At 42.8% G+C, this 21,818-nt stretch overlaps 1 protein-coding gene across 1 annotated transcript in view; it reads right to left on the minus strand.

The window, feature by feature from the left end:
* Positions 1 to 697: 697 nt before the first annotated feature.
* LOC124046578 (apolipoprotein B-100-like) overlaps positions 698 to 21,818 on the minus strand; it is a 38,257-nt gene continuing 17,136 nt past the window's right edge. The window contains 7 exon segments of the mRNA XM_046367106.1: positions 698 to 2,769; positions 2,938 to 3,124; positions 3,394 to 3,423; positions 3,530 to 3,641; positions 3,725 to 11,314; positions 14,854 to 15,227; positions 19,446 to 19,543. Coding sequence (XP_046223062.1) covers positions 1,678 to 2,769; positions 2,938 to 3,124; positions 3,394 to 3,423; positions 3,530 to 3,641; positions 3,725 to 11,314; positions 14,854 to 15,227; positions 19,446 to 19,543 — 9,483 coding nt within the window. The 3' untranslated portion in view covers positions 698 to 1,677.

The following is a 21,818-nucleotide window of genomic DNA, read 5'->3' on the forward strand; positions in this document are numbered from 1 at the left end:
ATGTGTACAACTGTATAACTCCACATTTGACTATTCATCTTTATGTCTTCATAGAAATAAATGACAAAAAAATGAATTTACTACTGTCCAACACCAGAACACATCCTCATTTGTTGACTGCTATGAATATTTAAAGAAATATGATGTATGATTGCTCCTAAAAATAAAGCCACACTGAACTTTTCATTTTTTACATTTTCTGAAATTAACATGAAACTCATACAGATACTTGACCAAATTGGACATGTGACTTAGTCACTTTAATATGAAGGAGATTGCTCATAATGAAGTAATACATGAAGCCAACGTCCTTTCTGACTCCACGTTCCAACAATGATCTTTAATCTAATTTATGAGATATAATGCATTTCTACATTTTGATATTTTATATATGTTTTGAGCAAAGCTCAAACACAACACTTTTTGAAAGACTACTGTGGGAAAACTGTTTTCTCTTGCAACCATCACAGCCCTGAATTCCAAACAGATGACAGCCACCAAGCTTAGCAACATTTGTTATGGGCCCCTCTTTGATAGAGTATATGAAATAGCAGTGGGGGGCATTAAGTGTCCAACCAGGTAACCAGGGGAAATAAGCAGGGGGAATGTGGCACACATTATGAAAGAGAGCAAGAGGCTGTATGAGATATTGGGAGTGAGAAAGAAGGGAGGGCAAAAAAGGAGAGAAGAGGCAGGGTGAAGGGTGAATAACTGGACCTACAGATGTAGGATCTTAATTTATTGTATTGTCTCAGTGAGATAATCCCGCAGCAACAGGAGTTGAACGTTTAGTCCATAAGGTTGCTTGATCGGTGGTTAGGCTATAAGCTGGCCAAAATGAGACGACATGAAAAGTGCAATACTGTTAAAATAGCTGTGTATTAGTGCAGGTTTTCAGTTAATTTATGTAAATCACAAAGCTCATCTGCATTTCCTACAGGGCAGGAAGTTTTTCAGCAACCGAAGAGTGATCAAATTAAGATCCAAAATCTGTAGCAAACAAAGGTTTTTAGCTTTCTATGTAGACAGTTAGAATTCTATAACCAGAAGTATTCCAATGAGTTGGACTACCCTGCCATCTAAAGGCCACACGATTTTAACTTGAGCTAGAACAAAAGAAGAGTCTTGGAGTCTGTACTTTATGTGTGTGAACCATCTTCCTTAAGTTGTTGGGATGTAAGAATCTCACTTGAAATAACTCATATTAAATGTGTTGTTGACCATAACTGTAAAAATTCCCTTTATTGTCTCAATTAACATGGTCATCAAAAAGATGATTGTTCAGGCATAAAAAAACTAGCTTTTAAAAAAATGAAACACAGTGATATATAATAACAGCTCAAAAATAATGTATATTTGTTAGTATAATATTTTTGGGTTTTCCACATAGCAAAGTCACAGCTCAAACATAAAGTATATGTTAGTATCACAGGAGGCTGCGGAGGGGAGAACGGCCGGAATGGAGCATATGGAATAGCATCAATTACAGAAACCATGTGTTTGATGTATTTGTTACCATTCCAATGATTCCACTCCAGCCATTACCACAAGCCCGTTCTCCTCAATAAAGGTGCCACCAACCTCCTGTGCTTAGTATAGTGTTTTCTTTTCATATAGAAAAGTACATTTAGTTAGCTGTTCTTATTCAAGTGGTGGTAATAAGCATTGCTCGCTCACTCACTGCCTTATCTGTGTTGGCCACTCACTGAAAGACTTCCAAAAGAAGGGAAGGGGAACATCAATGTCCATCTTTTTCAATGTTACTCTTATGTATGGAGCTGTGCTTTGCGATGCCTGCTCCATTAGGTAGATCAATTCATTGAATCCCCCATAAAAGTGAGACTGGAAAAAATCGACAAGCTCCTTGAGGTCATTGTTCACACGATCCACTGTAACCTTGTTATAGATTTCCTGGATCTTTATTTTGGCAGTATCTTTGTACTCACCAGCTTTAGATTTTGTTACGTACATGTCACGCTCAAGAGAACGCAACATTTTCTTCAGGTCTTGTGTCTTCAGAGAGGCGATGAACTCTGCTGCCCTCTGGAAACATAGCTGCAGGAGGTTATGAACTTTCTGGATCAGGTCCTCCAGACTCACGTCCTCCAAGTGTCTCACTACCTTGGTCATCTCATCCTGGATGGCACTCATGACAGACCTCAGGTTGGCAACAATCTTGTTTCCGTTGACAACTACATTGCTACCAGGGATTGTGAACTGAACGCCTTTAATTAAACTTTCAATTATATCAGTTATGGTCTCCATGAGATTTGAGAACCTTTGGGCAGCCCAGTCAATGGTTGCAGACACAGAGCGACTGGCCCTCTCGTAGAGCTCCTGTCCAGAAAGTCTCTCCTCTATTCCGGGCAGAGCAAAATTAGTCTCACGCAAGAACGTAAGAACACTGTTAAGCAGTTCAGTGATGTCGATAGACGGTATACTGTCAGCTGCAATCCTAAACATCTCTCTCATAGAATTCTGTAGTGTATCAAAACCCAATGGGACCTCATGATAGGCTTTCTCAATAATGTTGGAGACAGAGTTCTTCAGCTTAATGGAGGCACGGTTTACACTGAAGCCAAAGTGAGCTGTGTGATACTTGTTTATGAACTTGAGCAGCGCATCTGTGATGGCAGGCATTCGCTCTTTGAGCCCTTCGATGGTGTAATGCATGGTATTCATGTTCCAGGCAACCTGGAAACTTAACTTCTCAGAGTTCTTCAGAGTGGCTTTGACACTCACAATGTCCGTATCCTTATCAGGGCTAGACTGGATGGATAAGGAACAAGTAAGAGGGGATTAGAATAGTAAAAAGCTATGTATTGTGTCCATAGAAAATAACATCTTGAAAACTCTAAGCTTTCAGTTTGACAATTTATAGGCAGAGGTGTGTAGTATGCATATAAAACAAGTTTCAGTAATTCAGATGTGTCTTACCAGGTAGCGACTGAACACTTTTCCGTACACTTGTGAAGGTGACCTCCAAGTAAAAATGAATCCAAGGAAACCAATCGATGGGGAAGCCATGGAAGTGGTGATGCCATCCTTGCGGGAAGCATAGCGGAAGCTCACATCAACAAAGGTTGGGCTGGTGATATCCACATTCAAAGTATGACGAGATACACTGAAAGATAAAGGAAACTTGGTTAGATTTTTATGCGATTATGATCTGTCTGTTGGGGAAAATCTGGGCTGAAAGGTAGAAATGTACAGGATGTCTGGGGCGGCAGGTAGCCTAGTGGTTAGTGTTGAGCCAGTAACCGAAAGGTTGCCCAGGTTCCCCGTTCTGCCCCTGAACAAGGCTGTTCCCCGGTAGGCCATCATTGTAAATAAGAATTTCTTAACTCACTTGCCTAGTAAAGTAAAAAAATCAAATTATCTTGTGGTACTTACATAGCATCAGGAGAGACTTGACGTTTCATCCTAAGAAAATAGATTACATTTAAATCAGAAAAATATGTTGTTATCTTATTATTTGGTAGCGTTGTATTTTCGAAAGCATCAGTCTTACTTTCATAACATATTTTACCTGAGATTTTGTGAGAAGACATGCTGCCAGTTGACATTTATGTCACTGTGAACCAAGTTGCATTTCCCATTCATGCGGACTGCTCCGTTCTCAAAACGAAGAGTGGCGGTGGCTGCAGGGACAAATATACAAAAATAAATGTAAACCTGAAAGTACTTGGAGGAAGTAATCCAAAGTAAATTTTTTAAATCTTACCATCGAGGTCATACTCCAGGAAGATCATAGTGGAGGTACAGATGGACTTCAGTGAAGTGACAACGTTGGACTCCTTGTTTTCCAGGTTTGCAGTTGATGTCACATTGTAAATTGGGGATAACACCTTCACAGTGGTGGAAAGGGCACCGAAGGCTGGGATAAACACACTTACAGGCAAGTTCAGGGAGATTTCAGGGATTTCAATCTTCTGTTCTGGGATGGTAATGGTTGGCATTTCAAAGTTGGAAATCTGACTAGCAATCTCATCCAAATGAATGGTGTGCTCACCAATGGTAATGGACTTGGAGAAGGTAAATGATGAGATAATGATTTCATACTGTGGCAGCTTCACTGACAGGAAGGACATTCTGTTCTGTAGCAACTCTATATCAATATCAAAACTGGGAATTTCCACCTTGGGCAGACCAGGCAGCATGATGTCAAAGCCAGTGGTGCTTATCATCGTAGGGATCTCCAAATTCTTCAAATCAATTGAGAAGGCTGGCACATGGAGAGTGGTGAAGGGTACATCAAAAGCTGGAACATCGATGACAGGTGGCACTGAGACCTGATCTGGGAGATCAATATTTTGGAATCGCATGTCAATCGTCCTTACAGCCTTTGGGATCTCTTTCACCCAGCTAGGCACTGCTAGTGTCAATTCTGGGATATTGAAGGTGACCCCATTCTCAAATAATTTGGATGGTAAAGTGAAAATTAGTCCCTCTTTGTTCTTTGTGTAAACTACAGTAGTGGACAGATTGAGGAATTGCATTTCATCCATTCTGGAGACCTGCTCTAACTTAAGCACATCCCAAATAGTCTTCTGGTAGACAGGGAGCCGGACAGACTTCAGGAAAGCAAGAGATCCTTCCACAGATTCAGCAATATCTATCTTCACTTCAGCCTCATCATTTGACAGAAGTAAGTCACAGGAATGTACAACAGAGGCAAGTTGCTCTCTGCCACTCCAGCTAAATGTCTGCTTATCTGCAGTGATGGAAAGATAACATTTCTGATCCACTCCTGCGTCACCTGGAAGATCCATGTAATTGAATGGCTGGGTTGCACCAATGTCTACCTTAGCTGTCACCGTTGTTAGAGGAACAAAGTCTAAGTTTGCTTTAACAGAGTGCTTCCCATTTGTATCAAACCCTGCCCAAACAATGTTAACCATATTGTTGCAGGTGTAATTCAAAGTTGCATACACACGCCTCAGAAATGCCTCAAGAGCTAGGTTGTTATTGATGTTCAGATTCAATATGGTAACCTTATCGTGAACAAGGTTGGAGTCTAGGTCAGTTTTCACTGTGGATCGCAAGCCATTTGCGTTTAGGTAAATGTTAGCCTCGTTGTCTATAGCTCCATAGTAAACAATCCTTTTTACTGTTATGTCAGTTTTTCCTTTGGTAGAGGTCTCCAGTGAGACATAAGATGTAAGTCCCTCCAATGCCACGTTTTGATCAATGTTCCCCTTGCCTACAGCCTCAATCAGTGGCATATTAAGCATGTATTTTAGTTTAATCTTGGAGGCTACATTTGGTTTTGTCTTGGTATTTCCAAGAAGTTCCTGACTCAATTCCAGACTCACAAAGGGAAGGTTGACTCTTGCAACAGTTGCCAGAATAGCTTCCATGTTCCTTTTAGAGAGACTAACAGTACATTCGTGGCTGCCTTCTATGTTCTTGTGCTCCCAGGACAGAGCAGTGGCAAGTTTTAAACCCCTTGACCTTGTCAGGCTGGTAGACCCGTCAAGTTTACCTTTTAGAATATCAAACATAGAAGTTGAGGAAGCTCCAAATCGGGCAACAATGTCAGACTGGTTATAGAGGCCTACATTAGCAGTCAGGGTAATCACAGTGGACTTGAAAGAGAAATCGCATGTCATGTTGCCCATGGCAGGGATCATGATGTTGTTCTGAATGGCAGGTAGTGTGAATGAGGGAAGGGTCAGCTCACTCAATGTCTCAGGAATATGTAAGACTGGCAGCTCCAGAGATGGCAGCACCAGGGTATAAGATGGCACAGAAAACCCCATTGTTGGAACTTTAAAACCTGGTGTACTGACCTCCTTAGGGATGAAAAAGCCAAATGCAGGTAACTCTGCTCTGAAGCTAGAGACTTCAATATGCAGGATGGGTATTTTGTATCCGGGGACTGTGACAAACCTGGGAGGTTGGTTGGATGTGTCAATCTTATATTTGTCAAAATGTGTCTTGGCTTCATTGTAAGAGGTTGTCAGAAGGTTTACAAGTTTGTTTCTCCCTAACTCAAAGTGAGCCCTAAAAATGTCTAAATTACTAATTGCATTGTAGAAGGGTTGTAGGTCATAATCAATGGTGTGCATGTCAGGGTTCTTCTGATACTGAAGCTTTAGGTTCATTTCAAATGATTGCCTAGGGGTGGTTAGAAGTTCCTTGAGGCCAGCATGCTCCCAAAGAGAAAGTTCTTGAATGTGAGGTGTTTTCAATCTAAGATAAGGCACTGTCATCTCAGGGATGGTGAGGGGAACGGTCAAAAAGTCAACATTGGCTTCACCGTTCATTGCTGCATAGATTCCAATGTCTTTCTGATTGTTGTCCACGGTGAAATTATGATAGTACTTGTACTGATTGAATCGAGCTAAGCCAGCCCAGCAGGCGCGCTGCATTTCAGAGTTAAGTATCACACCAAATTCATTTTGGAGATCAAACTTTCCTGTGAGTTTCAATGGGAAGATAACCTTTGAATTTCCTTCGTTTTTGCAATCTAGGACAATCTCAAAAGGACGGGCCAAAAATTCCAAAGTGTTAGATATGGTTCCACTCATTCTTCCCATAAGCTCTGCATTGTGGGAGGCTGTCAGTGCAATCTTTAGGTCTCCCACATGGGCATCTCCATTTAAAACCACAATACTGCTCTTGACGAAAGGAAGTTCTGTCTCAGCCCTGGCAACAACAGTGAAGTGGCTGAAAATGACAGATTCAGCATTCATGGTTTGTTTCATTTTCAAGATCTTGCTTTCAGTTTCTCCAACAAAGGTTAATTTCGCAGTGATAACATTGATGTTGAATTCTAGATTGTTTTTGTGTGTGCCTTCATCTGAGTATTTTTGAATGGACCACTTTCCACTTCCTTCATTTCGAACAGTCACAGAAATAATACCAGATTCAAGACTGGCTGCTGCAGTCTGGGTCATGGTGGCTTGGCTTGAAGTTTCAACAGCTGGGATGTTCAAGTTGTGGCTGTAGGTAGTGTCTATTGATGCAGAAATTCCACTCTTAAGGGACAGTGCAATGTTGTTCACCAGATCAGCTGTGTACATCTCAGTAGTGGCCTTAGCAGTGGTCTTTGCTGTTGCTTCTGCAGAGGGTGCGCTGAAAGTCAGTGATCCCTCGTGATCTATAGAGAAGACCATGTGGGTGACATTCACAGTCTCAGTAAACACCAATGTTTCCATCTGAGAAGCTTCTAGACGAGCAGTGGCATCCAAGGAGTAGTCAAGGAATTCACAGGCTGATTTGGCCTGAGAAGTAAGCGTGGCTGTGAACTTGGAAGTCTCTGGTGCATCTCTATTCAAATGAATTGTTGTTGAGTTCTCTAATGAGGCTACTGTCACAAGAGTGTAATGGGGGGAGTTCACTCTAAACTCGCCATAGAGCTTGCCAAAAGCAGGAATTTGAACTTCACTGTGGACCTGAGGGAACTTTAACTCCGGAATTGGAAGCATTGTGATTTCAAAGTTCTCCAGATTCAACTTAGGGAGCTTGATGGCTGGAAGCTTGATCTCTAAAATAGTTATTTCTGGGAAGGTCAAGTCTGGGAGGTCGGATAAGTAAAGTGCTCTCAAGTCTCCAAAGATGGCCTCGGGTGGAGGCATTGGAACCTCATATTCTCTTACTTGGTCGATGAATGCAATTATTTGTTGTTTGATTTCCTCAAAATCTATGTTCATGGCTGGGACAGTGTAAGAACTCAGGATGGTGAACTCAGGGACTGAGATTTGAGCCGGAATGCTTATGTCCTGCAGCCTGTTCAGGTTGATTTGGAAGGCGGGAATTACGAGGTCAGTGAGAGGCACTACAAAAGAGGGAATCTCAACATCTGCTGTCTTCAGTGCATCCAGAATACCATCTACAGCCTGACCGATCTGGTTTAATATATCTTGGTCCTCAGCCACCCTGCGGATTTCCTCAATCAGTTTGTTGAACTGAACAGAAATGTAGGCAACCATGTTCGTATAGGAGTCACTTGCCCTTTTCAGATATATGAGTATCTCCTCTCTAATGTTCATGCCATCAACTCTATCTCTCATGTCTTGAAGGGCTTGCTGTACAATCGTCTTTATATCGTTGAAGGCTGTAGTGTCAATCACATCTTTCATCATCTTCACGACTTCTGCAATTCTTGTCTCTTTGAGTTGTTCCAAGTATTTGATGATAGAACCCTGGATCTTTCTAACAAATTCTCTGGAGGCCTCTATTTTTTGTGCAATTCCATAGGCTTCAATCTGATTATTAACATAACTTGTTAGTTCACTGATCTTCTGGTTAGCATCATCAACAAACACATTGTAATCAAATTCCTTTATAATCTTGATGACTGAGCAAATGTATTCCTTTAGCTCATCAATACTTTGCTTGAAGTCAATTGATTTGAACTGATTTACAGACCCATCCAGTAGTTGCATAACTTTGTCATATATGACTTCAACGTCTATAGATTTCAAAGCATCAACCAGTGACTGCACAGTTTCTTGGATTCGGAATTCCTTGATGAGTACTACAGTCTGATCCATGAATATTTCAAATCTCTTGTCAAACTCATACCTGAGAAGAAGATCTCTGATATAAGAATACATAGCATTGATTTTGTCTGCAATTTCATATTCTTCAATCCAGTTGACAATTACATCCTTTATAGATTCAAGGACCCTGGCCATCTGCTCAGTGGGAATCTTAGCAGTTAGCTGCTCCACATATTTAGTAAAGTCAAAGTTGATTGAGAGGGTGTAGTCCCTCAGATTCTGGAAAAACATTGTGACATCAAAGGTCTCAATAACCTGTTTCAATTCACTAATTTTATCTTGAAGTTTTTCTTTGATTCTAAATCTACTATCAATGTCCCCCAACCAGGCAACACTGCTGTCTCCTAGATTCTGTAGATCAATCTGTCTGATGACATCCTCAATTGCATCAATGACTATGACAATTGTTTCTCTGATATTAAAATGGTAATCAACATCCTTAAGCATATTTCTAATTTGTGAGAGGACATTTGAAATGGCGTCTGACAAGTCTCCCCTCTCAATGCTGCCCTTGACTGTCGCAATCAGGTCTCTGATTTTGGTTGCAATATCAAATAGTGTTTTTTCAATGTTCACCTTAAGATTCTCCACAGAGGCTTCCAAGTCCTCCAGTGTCACAGCATACTCCTGTGTCAAAATAATCAGTTTCTCTTTGACATCAGTCACTTTGTTCTCCAAATCAATCTCTGTCATGAAGTCACTGACTTGCTGCGGCAGATTGTCCAAATGGACTCTTAGCTCACCAATTAGCTGGTTAATGTCTAAGCTGATGATATAATGTTGCATGGTCTCCAGAACACTGACAACAGCAGTCTTGAGGAGATCAAAAGCAGCAGGAAGGCTTTTAATGAAGGGAAGCTCGATGATATGTGAGTTACTGCTCTTGTCATACTTCAGGAAACCGGAGACACTGAATTCTTGGTTTTCCTTCTCTGACCTTTGGTCTCCACACACTCCAGCCTCATTTAAAAGGTTTGTAGATATTATTCCCTCAAACTCAATTCCAAGCATCTGAGCATTGTTGTAAGTGCTGACGTCTTGATTATAAGCGTGGTTGTCAAACTTGGATTTAGTTTTCCAGGTTAATGACTGTTCACTGGGTGTTAGAAGACCATCAAACTTGTTATCCAGGTGAGCAGCAGATTCCCAACTCTCCAGCATATGTGTGGTTGTGGCCCGGCAGTCATGTGAGTAAGCAAGTGCAAGAGGCTCTGCTTTAACAAGCAATTTGCTGTAGAGCTGCCCAGTGTGCTTCCCAAACAGGTCCACCTCACCATCACTGTTGATTATGGCATTGACAGTGACACTAAATGGCAGTGCCAAGGTGCGAATAGTGCTGACAAAACGTAATGATTCTGAGTTTATCCTTGCCTCACAGTTAGACTTGGAGGTCAGTCCTGCAATCTCAATTTCACAGTTGTGGCTCATCTGTGCATCCATTATCTTCCCAGTTGTACTACACTTCAGAGCGCCAGCTAGGTCAGCATAGTTTAGTTCATAAGTGTGTCTGAGCTCATGTTCGTCTCTGTAGGCTCCTCTTAAACTTCCACTCAGGTCCAGCTTGGTAGGCTCCATTTTTAACTGGCCTTCATTGTTCATACGGACGTCAAAGAGCTTGAGATAATTTTTCATGTCAATGGAGGTAACAAAAGGCTTCACGTCAACCTTTATATCATGCTTGTAGGAGGCGTCCTCACAGATGGAGTTATCTGTCTTAGAGCGGAAGGCCAGGGTCCACAATGTGAGAGTCAGACTATGGGTGTTTTCTGTCTTCATGTTCTGCAGAGATCCCTTCATGTTGTTGGAGAAGATTAAACCCTGCCTGTTCAATACCAGGTTTGTTGTACTTCTTGCGTTTGAATCATAGGCGTTGCCTCTGAAGGCACTGCCTAGAGAAGCCTCAGTACTTGATATTCTGCCCTCAAAGCTTAGCTCGGCTCTGCTGTCTTCAGCCATTCCTTTGGTCGTGGAGGTCAGGGAGGCTCCACTACTATCTATGCCCCCATTGTAGATGTTCTCAAACGTCAAGGGACTGCACTGCAGGCTGTTGGTGCCACTGATAACCAGGCCATTTCTGTTCACTGACACAGTGGCCTTATGCAATCCACGGCCTCCTTTAACGGTAAGGGAGCCTTCAGAGTTGACTTCAAGACCGTCCATGTTCAGGGAACCTGTGAGAAGGGAGTAAGCCTGGTTTGTTGCATCATCAGCCTGGGACTCAACTCTCAGAATGATTACCTCACTGGAGATTCCAAGTTCAACTTTGTTCTTAAGTATATTGCCCAGGGCATTGGAAACAGCATCACATTTTAGAGATAGTTGGCCATCCTTGTACTTGAGCTCTGCCACATGCTTGAGAGCATCATCCTGCACATTGGTTTTGGACACAATGGACAACTCGTCATTGGCATACACTCCCTTGATCATGTTCTGAGCCTGGATAAGTGGGGAGTTCACCCGCAGATTGGACTCTCCTCTTCCTTCTCTATCGAGGGGGCGAATGGCATAGTTATGTCTGTAGGTGGAGTCAGCTTTCCATGAGCCCACTCTGATGGTTCCATCCAAGCTACCATCCCCTGTGACCTCTTCAGAAGTGGATTCTGACATTGCTGAGTAGTACAGAGAGGTCTGCAGGCCCAGAGGACTTGAGGCTTCAATTTTGTAGTTGGCCTTAGCATTCAGTTTGTCTGTAACGCTCAAGGTTTCAAAGACACTGAAGCTGGCATCGATGAAACTGTGGCTCAGGGACCCGTTGACTAGGTACTTCAGATTATCTTCCACTGTTCCTGAAATCATGCCTGTGCCTTTATGAAGACAAAAGGAGATTAAACCATTGTCATTATATAAACAGTGAAATATGGTGATCTTCTATGTACTTAAATGTATGTGTGGAAAATATACAGTGCATTCGGAAAGTGTTCAGACCCCTTCCCTTTTTCCACATTTTGTTAAATTACAGCCTTATTCTAAAATAGATTAAATAAACAATTTTCCTCATCCATCTACACACATTGCCCCATAATGACAAAGCAAAAACAGTTTTTTTTAAATTGTTGCAAATTTATTACAAATAAAAAACAGAAATACATTATTTAAATGAGTATTAAGACCCTCTGCTATGAGACTCAAAATTGAGCTCAGGTGCATCCTTTTCCATTGATCATACTTGAGATGATGCTACAACTTGATTGGAGTTCCTCTGTGGTAAATACAATTGATTGGACATGATTTGGAAAGACACACACCTGTCTATATAAGGTCCTACAGTTGACATGCCAGAGCAAAAACCAAGCCATGAGGTTGAAGAAATTGTCCGTAGAGCTCTGAGACAGGATTGTGTAGAAGCACAGATATGGGGAAGGGTACCAAAACATCATCTGCATCATTCAAGGTCCCCAAGAACACAGCAGCCTCCATCATTGTTAAATGGAAGAAGTTTGGAAGCACCAAGACTCTTCCTAGAGCTGGTCACCCAGCCAAACTGAGCAATCTGGGGAGAAGGGCCTTCCTTGGTCAGGGAGGTGACCAAAAACCCAATGGTAACTTTGACAGAGCTCCAGAGTTCCTCTGTGGAGATGGGAGAACTTTCCAGAAAGACAACCATCTCTGCAGCACTACACCAATCAGGCCTTTATGGTAGAGTGGCCAGACTGAAGCCACTCCTCAGTAAAAGGCACATGACAGTCCGCTTGGAGTTTGCCAAAAGGCACCTAAAGGACTCTTAGATCTTGAGAAACAAGATTCTCTGGTCCGATGAAACCAAGATTTAACTCTTTGGCCTGAATGCCAAGCATCACGTATGCAAGAAACCTGGCACCATCCCTACGGTGAAGCATGTTGGTGGCAGCATCATGCTGTGGGGATGTTTTTCAGCGGCAGGTTCTGGGAAACTAATCAGGATCGAGAGAAAGATGAACGGAGCAATGCACAAAGAGATCCTTGATGAAAACCTGCTCCAGAGCGCTCAGGACCACAGACTGGGTTGACGGTTCACCTTCCAACAGGACAATGACCCTGAGCACACAGCCAAGACAATGCAGGAGTGGCTTCGGGACAAGTCCTTGAGTGCAACGGGTCTGAATACTTATATAAATAAGGTATTTCTGTTTTTATGATGAATACATTTGCAAAAATTTCTAAAAACCTGTTTTCACTCAACTTGTCATTATGGGGTATTGTGTGTAGATTGATGAGGGAAAACAAACAATTTAATCCATTTTAGAATAAGGCTGAAACAGATCAAAATGTGGAAAAAGTTAAGTGGTCTGAATACTTTCCGAATGCACTGTACATTAAAATATAGCAGCGACCAGCAATGAACGGGGTTCACGGGATGACAGAAAGGACACAAGATCAGTTGGATAACACAGCAAACTGCAAACTATATCATGTAGGAACTATCTTCCTTTATGTGCAATCAGTGAAACATTACCATGTTTATCTCTCAATACCACAAGAATGACAAAAGTGAAGTTTAGTCTAGCGCTGTAGGTTGTTATCTTTGATTGCAGCAGGTAATCATTCTTAAAGTCATTACTTAATGTACTGAGTTTATATATCAATTCTGGAGTCAATTTGACTAATGGTTAATGTTAAGACTTGTGAAATAGTTTCAGCCTTAGTGTATGGGTATATTGCGGTCATCTTTGAATTCTGGGACTTTATTTTGTTAAACTCATTAGAGATTAATGTGGTAAGTCTATGTACCAAATATGGTTTTGCGTACAAAGGTGAAGACTAAAGTGTCTTATTAGGAATTTTCAAATCCGACTTCTCTATTGTGCGGTCTATGAGTTAAACTGCAGCACCGAAGTACCGACGCAAGACTGTAGGTGTGGTCAAGAAAATCACTACACAAATATAATTTGAAATACTGTATATCTTATATGACAGCATTAAATACAAAATCTGGAGTGAATCTTGGTTCATGAGGAGAAGATGATTGCAGATGATTTTGAGCATTAGCGTTGCATATGCAAAGAATTTGTTGTTAATAGTTTCCTTGTTTTTTGAGATATCAATACCAAATTCATTGTAGTTCATCTTAGGGACGTCCATAATAGCGATGACAAGTTTCAAGTTCAACAGCCACTGTGGAGTTGATTTACTGTGGTTTAAATGGACACATAAAATCAGATTTGTCAATAACTCAGGCATATCTTGATCAATGCCTTAGCTTTTCTCAAACTTAAGACAAAGTTAAGACATGTACCATGGGCCTCCATTCTACATTTGGTGTCATTTGGTCGTATGGTTCATGAGAAGAAGATTTTCAAAGTATTTGTAGCATATTTTAACATATGTGCTAATATGCACATACTGGTATACTGTGTACATCTTTGAATGCATCAATGTTATTTTCTTAAACTCTTTAGGGACTTTTGTGATGAGTCCAAGGCCCACAATTTGAGTGAATCTTAAGTTTAGTCCATGAGAAGAAGATTTTTTTCTGATTAATTTAAGCATTAGCATTACATATTTAAAAAAGTTAATTGTTAATAGTTTTCTTATTTTTTAAGATATCAATGCCAAAATGTAACATAGTTCATCAAGGTCATCAAAGTCTCTGATGACCCCAAGAAAACAGGCCATTGTGGAGTGGATTTATAAAGGATTTAGATAGACATATAAAATCAGATTTCCTGATTTATCAATAACTCAGCCATCTCTTAATTAATCACTTAGCTTTTCTCAAACTTAAGACTAAGTTAAAACATGTACAATGGACCTACATTCTATATTTGCTGTCATTTGGTGTAATTCGGACATGGATTGTGAGAAGATGTTAATTTATTTTTGTCCAAGATGGAGGAAAATCGATCCTGATGGACCTTATGGGTCCTTGAGGAAAATTTGTTCAGCATGATGACAGACAACTACATACAAAGTTTCAAGACTCTAGGTCAAATGGCAGGGGATATGAGAGTTTAAAGGAAAACTACACCCAAAAATGATCTTTTGGTATTTGTTGCATAAGTCCATTGTTGATATAGACCCAAAATGTTTTGCATGTCAGCAATCAAGTTCTCAAGATATATAACTTCCAAAATACAGAAATACAGGCGGAATTATGCATTTTACATCATACGATGCTGCGTTTTGCATCATATGATGCAAAGTGCATCATACCAGCGTCATCTATAGGCCAATCAGTTCAGTCATTTTTAACAAAGTTGCCCATGGCCTCTAGTTTTTGTTCCCCCCCCAAAAAAAAACTATTATTACCAATCTATGCTTGAGTTATTTGACCATGTCAAGGAAAAACAAAATGCAAGAATAACAATAGGTTACAGAGCTTCACTATGAATCCCTAATGAAACATGGAAAGATCAGCAAAGTTTACCTTCAAGTCTGTAGGCAAGTGGGCTGACAGGAGACTGAGCCTTGACTTTAAAATGAGCAATATAGCTGGGAACATCAACAGTGTTGTTGCCCCCGGAGATGGATCCCTCCCAGTTGTAGAAGTTGCTGTTTACTTTGGAGGTCACCTCAGCAAGGCCAAGCAAGGGCAGCACGATGTCAAAAGAGCGAGGTATGGTGAAAGTTGGGATTTGGAACTCATTGGCAGGAACCATCCAACCTATTTCAGGAACATCAATGGCAGGAATGGACAGGGTAGCGGGAATGTTTAACTCCTCAGAGGATTTTCCTCCCAAAGGCAAAACAAGGGAGATTGCCATTTTGTTCTGGTTGAACTCGTATCTGAATAAACTGTCACTGTTGTAAAAACAAAAAAGAAAGTGACAAATTAATTAATTGCTATTAGCGAAGAATTTATCCTGATTTCCCCTTACACTTTGCCATTATTACATTTCATTTTATCTCCTGAATTGAATCAAGTCAAAGTTTATTTGTCACGTGCGCCGAATACAACAGGTGTAGTAGACCTTACAGTGAATTGATTACTTACAGGCTCTAACCAATAGTGCAAAAAAGGTGTTAGGTGAACAATAGGTAGGTAAAGAAATAAAACAACAGTAAGACAGGCTATATACGAGGCTATAAAAGTAGCGAGGCTATATACAGATACCGGTTAGTCAGGCTGATTGAGGTAGCATGTACATGTAGATATGGTTAAAGTAAATGGAAAGGATTGACATGGAAATACAGTGCCTTCAGGAAGTATTCAGACCCCAAATGTATAAAAAATTATTAAAAGAAATACCTTATTTACATAAGTATTCAGATCCTTTGCTATGAGACTCAAAGTTGAGCTCAGGTGCATCCTGTTTCCATTGATCATCCTTGGGATGTTTCTACAACTTGATTGGATTCCACCTGTGGTAAATTAATTTGATTGGACATGATTTGGAAAGGCATTCACCTGTCTATTTAAGGCCCCACAGTTGACAGTGCATGTCAGAGCAAAAATCAAGCCATGAGGTCGAGGCACAGATCTGGGGGTGTGTACCAAAACATTTCTGCAGCATTGAAGGTCGCCAAGAACACTGTGGCCTCCATCATTCTTAAATGGAAGACGTTTGGAACCACCAAGACTCTTCCTAGAGGTGGCTACCAGGGAGGTGACCAAAAACCCAATGGTGACTCTAACAGAGCTCTAGAGTTCCTCTGTGGAGATGGGAGAACCTTCCAGAAAGACAACCATCTCTGCTGCACTCCACCAATCAGGTCTTTATGGTAGAGTGGCCAGACAGAAGCCACTCCTCAGTAAAAGGCACATTTCAGCCCGCTTGGAGGTTAAAGACTCTCAGACCATGAGAAACAAGATTCTCTGGTCTAATGATGAAACCAAGATTTAACTCTTGAATGCCAAGCTCACATCTGGAGGAAACCTGGCACCATCCCTACGGTAAACCATGATGGTGGCAGCATCATGCTGTGGGGATGTTTTTCAGCGGCAGGGACTGGGAGTTTAGCAGTAATAAAGCCTTTCTTGAAAAAGCCAAACCTTGACCCAGAAAATATTAAAAACTATCGACCTACATCGAATCTCCTATTCCTCTAAATGTTTTTTGAAAAAGCGGTTGCGCAGTAACTCGCTGCCTTCCTGAAGACAAACAATGTATATGAAATGCTTCAGTCTGGTTTTAGACCCCATCATAGCGCTAAAACCCAAATTGGTCTACATGAGCATGTTCTGGCCTGGTTTAGATCTTATCTGTTGGAAAGATATCAGTTTGTCTCTGTGAATGGTTTGTCCTCTGACAAATCAACTGTACATTTCAGTGTTCCTCAAGGTTCTGTTTTAGGACCACAATTGTTTTCACTATATATTTTACCTCTTGGTGATGTCATTCGGAAACATAATGTTAACTTTCACTGCTATGCGGATGACACACAGCTGTACATTTCGAAGCCCCAAAATTACCCTCCCTGGAAGCCTGTGTTTCAGATATAAGGAAGTGGATGGCTGCAAATGTTCTACTTTTAGACTCGGACAAAACAGAGATGCTTGTTCTAGGTCCCAAGAAACAAAGAGATCTTCTGTTGAATCTGACAATTAATCTTGATGGTTGTACAGTCATCTCAAATAAAACTGTGAAGGACCTCGGCGTTACTCTGGACCCTGATCTCTCTTTTGACGAACATATCAAGACTGTTTCAAGGACAGCTTCCATCTACGCATCATTACAAAAATCAGAAACTTTCTGTCCAAAAATGATGCAGAAAAATGTATCCATTCTTTTGTCACTTCTAGGTTAGACTACTGCAATGCTCTACTTTCCGGCTACCTGGATAAAGCATTAAATAAACCTCAGTTAGTGCTAAACACGGCTGCTAGAATCTTGACAAGAACCAAAACATTTGATCATATTACTCCAGTGCTAGCCTCTCTACACTGGCTTCCTGTTAAGGCAAGGGCTGTTTTCAAGGGTTTACTGCTAACCTACAAAGCATTACATGGGCTTGCTCCTACCTATCTCTCTGATTTGGTCCTGCCGTACATACCTACACGTGCGCTACGGTCACTAGACGCAGGCCTCCTAACTATCCCTAGAATTTCTAAGCAAACAGCTGGAGGCAGGGCTTTCTCCTATAGAGCTCAATTTTTATGGAATGGTCTACCTACCCATGTGAGAGACGCAGACTCGGTCTCAACTTTTAAGTCTTTATTGAAGACTCATCTCTTCAGTAGGTCCTATGATTGAGTGTAGTCTGGCCCAGGAGAGGGAAGGTGAATGGAAAGGCACTGGAGCAACGAACCGCCCTTGCTGTCTCTGCCTGGCGGGTTCCACTCTCTCCACTGGGATTCTCTGCCTCTTACCCTATTACAGGGGCTGAGTAACTGGCTTACTAGTGCTCGTCCATGAGGCCCTAGGTGGGGTGCGTCACTTGAGTGGGTTGAGTCACGGACGTGATCTTCCTGTCCGGGTTGGCGCCCCTCTTGGGATGTGCAGTGGCGGAGATCTTTGTGGGCTATACTCGGCCTTGTCTCAGCATGGTAAGTTGGTGGTTGAAGATATCCCTCTAGTGGTGTGGGGGCTGTGCTTTGGAGAAGTGGGTGGGGTTATATCGTGCCTGTTTGACCCTGTCCAGGGGTATCGTCTGATGGGGCCACAGTGTCTCCCAATCCCTCTTGTCACAGCCTCCAGTATTTACGCTGCAGTAGTTTATGTGTCAGGGGGCTAGGGTCAGTCTGTTATATCTGGAGTATTTCTCCTGTCTTATCCGGTGTCCTGTGTGAATTTTAGTATGCTCTCTCTAATTCTCTCTCTTTCTCTCTTTTTCTTTCTTTCTTTCTTTCTTTCTTTCTTTCTTTCTTTCTTTCTTTCTTTCTTTCTTTCTTTCTCTCTCGGAGGACCTGAGCCATAGGACCATGCCTCAGGACTACCTGGCCTGATGACTCCTTGCTGACCCAGTCCACCTGGCTGTGCTGCTGCTCCAGTTTCAACTGCTCTGCCTGCGGCTATGGAATCCTGACCTGTTCACCGGACGTGCTACCTCTCCCAGACCTGCTGTTTCATCTCTCTAGAGACAGCAGGAGCGGTAGAGATATTCTGAATGATCGGCTACGAAAAGCCAACTGACATTTACTCCTGAGGTGCTGACCCGTTGCACCCTCGACAACCACTGTGATTATTATTATTTGACCCTGCTGGTCATCTATGAACATTTGAACATCTTGGCCATGTTCTGTTATAATCTCCACCCAGCACAGCCAGAAGAGGACTGGTCACCCCTCATAGCCTGGTTCCTCTCTAGGTTTCTTCCTAGGTTCTGGCCTTTCTAGGGAGTTTTTCCAAGCCACCGTGCTTCTACACCTGCATTGCTTGCTGTTTGGGGTTTTAAGCTGGGTTTCTGTACAGCACTTTGTGACATCAGCTGATGTAAGAAGGGCTTTTTAAATACATTTGATTTGATTTGGCTAGTCAGGATTGAGGCAAAGATGAATGGAGCAAAGTACGGAGCGATGCTTGATGAAAACCTGCTCCACGGTACTGAGGACCTCAAACTGAAGAGAAGGTTCACCTTCCCCAAGACAACGAACCTAAGCACACAGCCAAGACAACACAGGAGTGGCTTTGGGACAAGTCTCTGAATGTCCTTGAGTGGCCCAGCCAGAGCACGGACTTGAACCCGATCGAACATCTCTGGAGAGATCTGAAAATAGCTATGCAGCAACGCTCCCCATCCAACCTGACAGAGCTTGAGAGGATCTGCAGAGGAGAATGGGAGAAACTCCCAAAATACAGGTGTGCCAAGCTTGTAGCGTCATACCTAGACTCAATTCTGTATTCGCTGACAAAGGTGCTTCAACAATGTACTGAGAAAAGGGTCTGAATACATAAAACCTGTTTTTGCTTTGTCATTGTGTGTTATTGTATGTAGGTTGATGAGGGGGAAAAACTATTTAATACATTTTAGAATAAGGCTGTAACATAACAAAATGTGTAAAAGGGAAGGGGAATGAATACTTTTCCGAATGCACTGTAATCCCAACCCCACTTAATATGTGAATTGTCAGATAGTTACGATTGAAGGAACAGTTTCTCAGGCACGGTGGGTAGAGTGAGTTCTGCAAGGATTCTCTTGTTTCTTCCAGCAACTTTGTCCAGCCAAATGTTGCATGCCTAAAATGAGATGTACTTTTTAGGTTGAGAATTGTTGTAGAGAAATGTTATCAATGGAAACAAAATTGTTGCAATTTTTTAACATTTTGTATTTATCTTAACTTTATTTAACTAGGCATGTCAATTGGGAGTAGAACATTTGAAAAATGACTGCCGATGCCATTAATCAAAAGATACAGTCAGCTCAAAGTATTGGGACAGTGAATTGTTTTTGTTTGTTTTGCTCTGTACTCCAGCACTTTGGATTTGATACAATGAGGTTAAAGTGCAGACTGTCAGCTTTAATTTGAGGGTATTTGAAATCATATCGTGTGAACCGTTTAGAAATTACAGCACTTTTTGTATATAGTCCCCCATTTTAGGGGACCAAAAGTATTGGGGCAAATTTGTATTGTGTATTAAAGTAGTGAACATTTTAATATTTGTTCCCATATTCATAGCACAGAATGATTACATAAAGCGTGAGACTCTAGAAACTTGTTTGATCCTGTCACGTTCTGACCTTAGTTATTTTATTATGTCTTTGTTTTAGTATGGTCAGGGCGTGAGTTGGGTGGGATGTCTATGTTCCTTTTTCTATGTTTTGGGATTTCTGGGTTTGGCATGGTATGGTTCTCAATCAGAGGCAGCTGTTTATCGTTGTCCCTGATTGAGAACCATATTTAGGTAGCCTGGTTTCACTTTTGAGTTGTGGGTGATTATTTTCCGTGTTAGTGTTTGTTAACACACGGGACCGTTTCATTTGTTTCACTTTGTTATTTTGTATTTTTGTAGTGTTCAGTTTGTCTTATTAAAATGGACACTTACCGCACTGTAAATTGGTCCGACCTCTCTTACTCCTCATCAGAGGAAGACGACGAACATTACAGAATCACCCACCACCAAAGGACCAAGCAGCGTGGTAAGGAGCAGCGCTATCTGGAGGAGGTTACAACATGGGACGAAATCGAGAGGTGGTCGGTCGACCCAGGGAGAGTCCCGGAGCCCGCCTGGGATTCTCTGGAACAATGTGAGGAGGGATACCGGAGAATGGAGTTCGCACGGCGGTCAAGGAAGCCCGAGAGGCAGCCCCAAAAATGTATTGGGGAGGCACACGGGGAGTGTGGCACACAGGGAGTGTGGCTAAGTTAGGTAGGAGACCTGAGCCAACTCCCCGTGCTTACCGTGGATAGAGGTAGACCGGGCAGACACCGTGTTATGCCGTGAGGTGCACAGTGTCCCCGGTGTGCAGGCATAGCCCGGTGCGATACATAGCAGCGCCTCGTATTGCCCGGGCTAGAGTGGGTATCGAGCCAGGTGCCGGGGTACATGGCACCAGCCCTATGCATGGTGTCCCCGGTTCGCCAGCACAGCCCAGTGCGGGCTATTCTACCTCAACGCACTGGTCTGGCTACAGAATCTCCCTCCAGTCCGGATCTGCCAGAGTCTCCCTCCAGTCCGGATCTGCCAGCATCTCCCTCCAGTCCGGATCTGCCAGAGTCTCCCTCCAGTCCGGATCTGCCAGAGTCTCCCTCCAGTCCGGATCTGCCAGAGTCTCCCTCCAGTCCGGATCTGCCAGAGTCTCCCTCCAGTCCTGAGCTGCCAGAGTCTCCCGTCTGTCCTGAGCTGCCAGAGCCGCCCGACAGTCAGGAGCTGCCAGAGCCGCCCGTCAGTCAGGAGCTGCCAGAGCCACCCGTCAGTCAGGAGCTGCCGGAGCCGTCCGTCAGTCAGGAGCTGCCGGAGCCGTCCGTCAGTCAGGAGCTGCCGGAGCCGTCCGTCAGCCAGGAGCTGCCAGAGCCGTCCTTCAGCCAGGAGCTGCCAGAATCACCCGTCACGCCGGTGCTGCCGGAGTCTCCCGTCCGTCCGGTGCTGTCGGAGTCTCCCGTCCGTCCGGTGCTGCCAGAGTCTCCCGTCCATTCGGGACCCGTGGCTAGGGTCCCCAGTCCGAGGTCGGCGGCGAGGGTCGCTGCTTTAAAGAGGCCACGGAGGCGGGCTAAGAGGCGGACAAGGACTATGGTGGAGTGGGGTACACATCCCACGCCAGAGCCTCCACCACGGACAGACACCCACCCAGACCCTCCCCTATAAGTTCAGTTTTTTTCGGCCGGAGTCCGCACCTTTGGGGGGGGGGTACTCTCACGTTCTGCCCTTAGTTCTTTTGTTATGTCTTTGTTTTAGTATGGTCAGGGCGTGAGTTGGGTGGGTTGTCTATGTTAGTTTTTCTATGGTTTGCTATTTCTGTGTTTGGCCTGGTATGGTTCTCAATCAGAGGCAGCTGTCAATCGTTGTCCCTGAT

This window comes from Oncorhynchus gorbuscha, linkage group LG10 (assembly GCF_021184085.1).
Source record: "Oncorhynchus gorbuscha isolate QuinsamMale2020 ecotype Even-year linkage group LG10, OgorEven_v1.0, whole genome shotgun sequence".
In the NCBI taxonomy this organism is placed as follows: domain Eukaryota; kingdom Metazoa; phylum Chordata; class Actinopteri; order Salmoniformes; family Salmonidae; genus Oncorhynchus; species Oncorhynchus gorbuscha.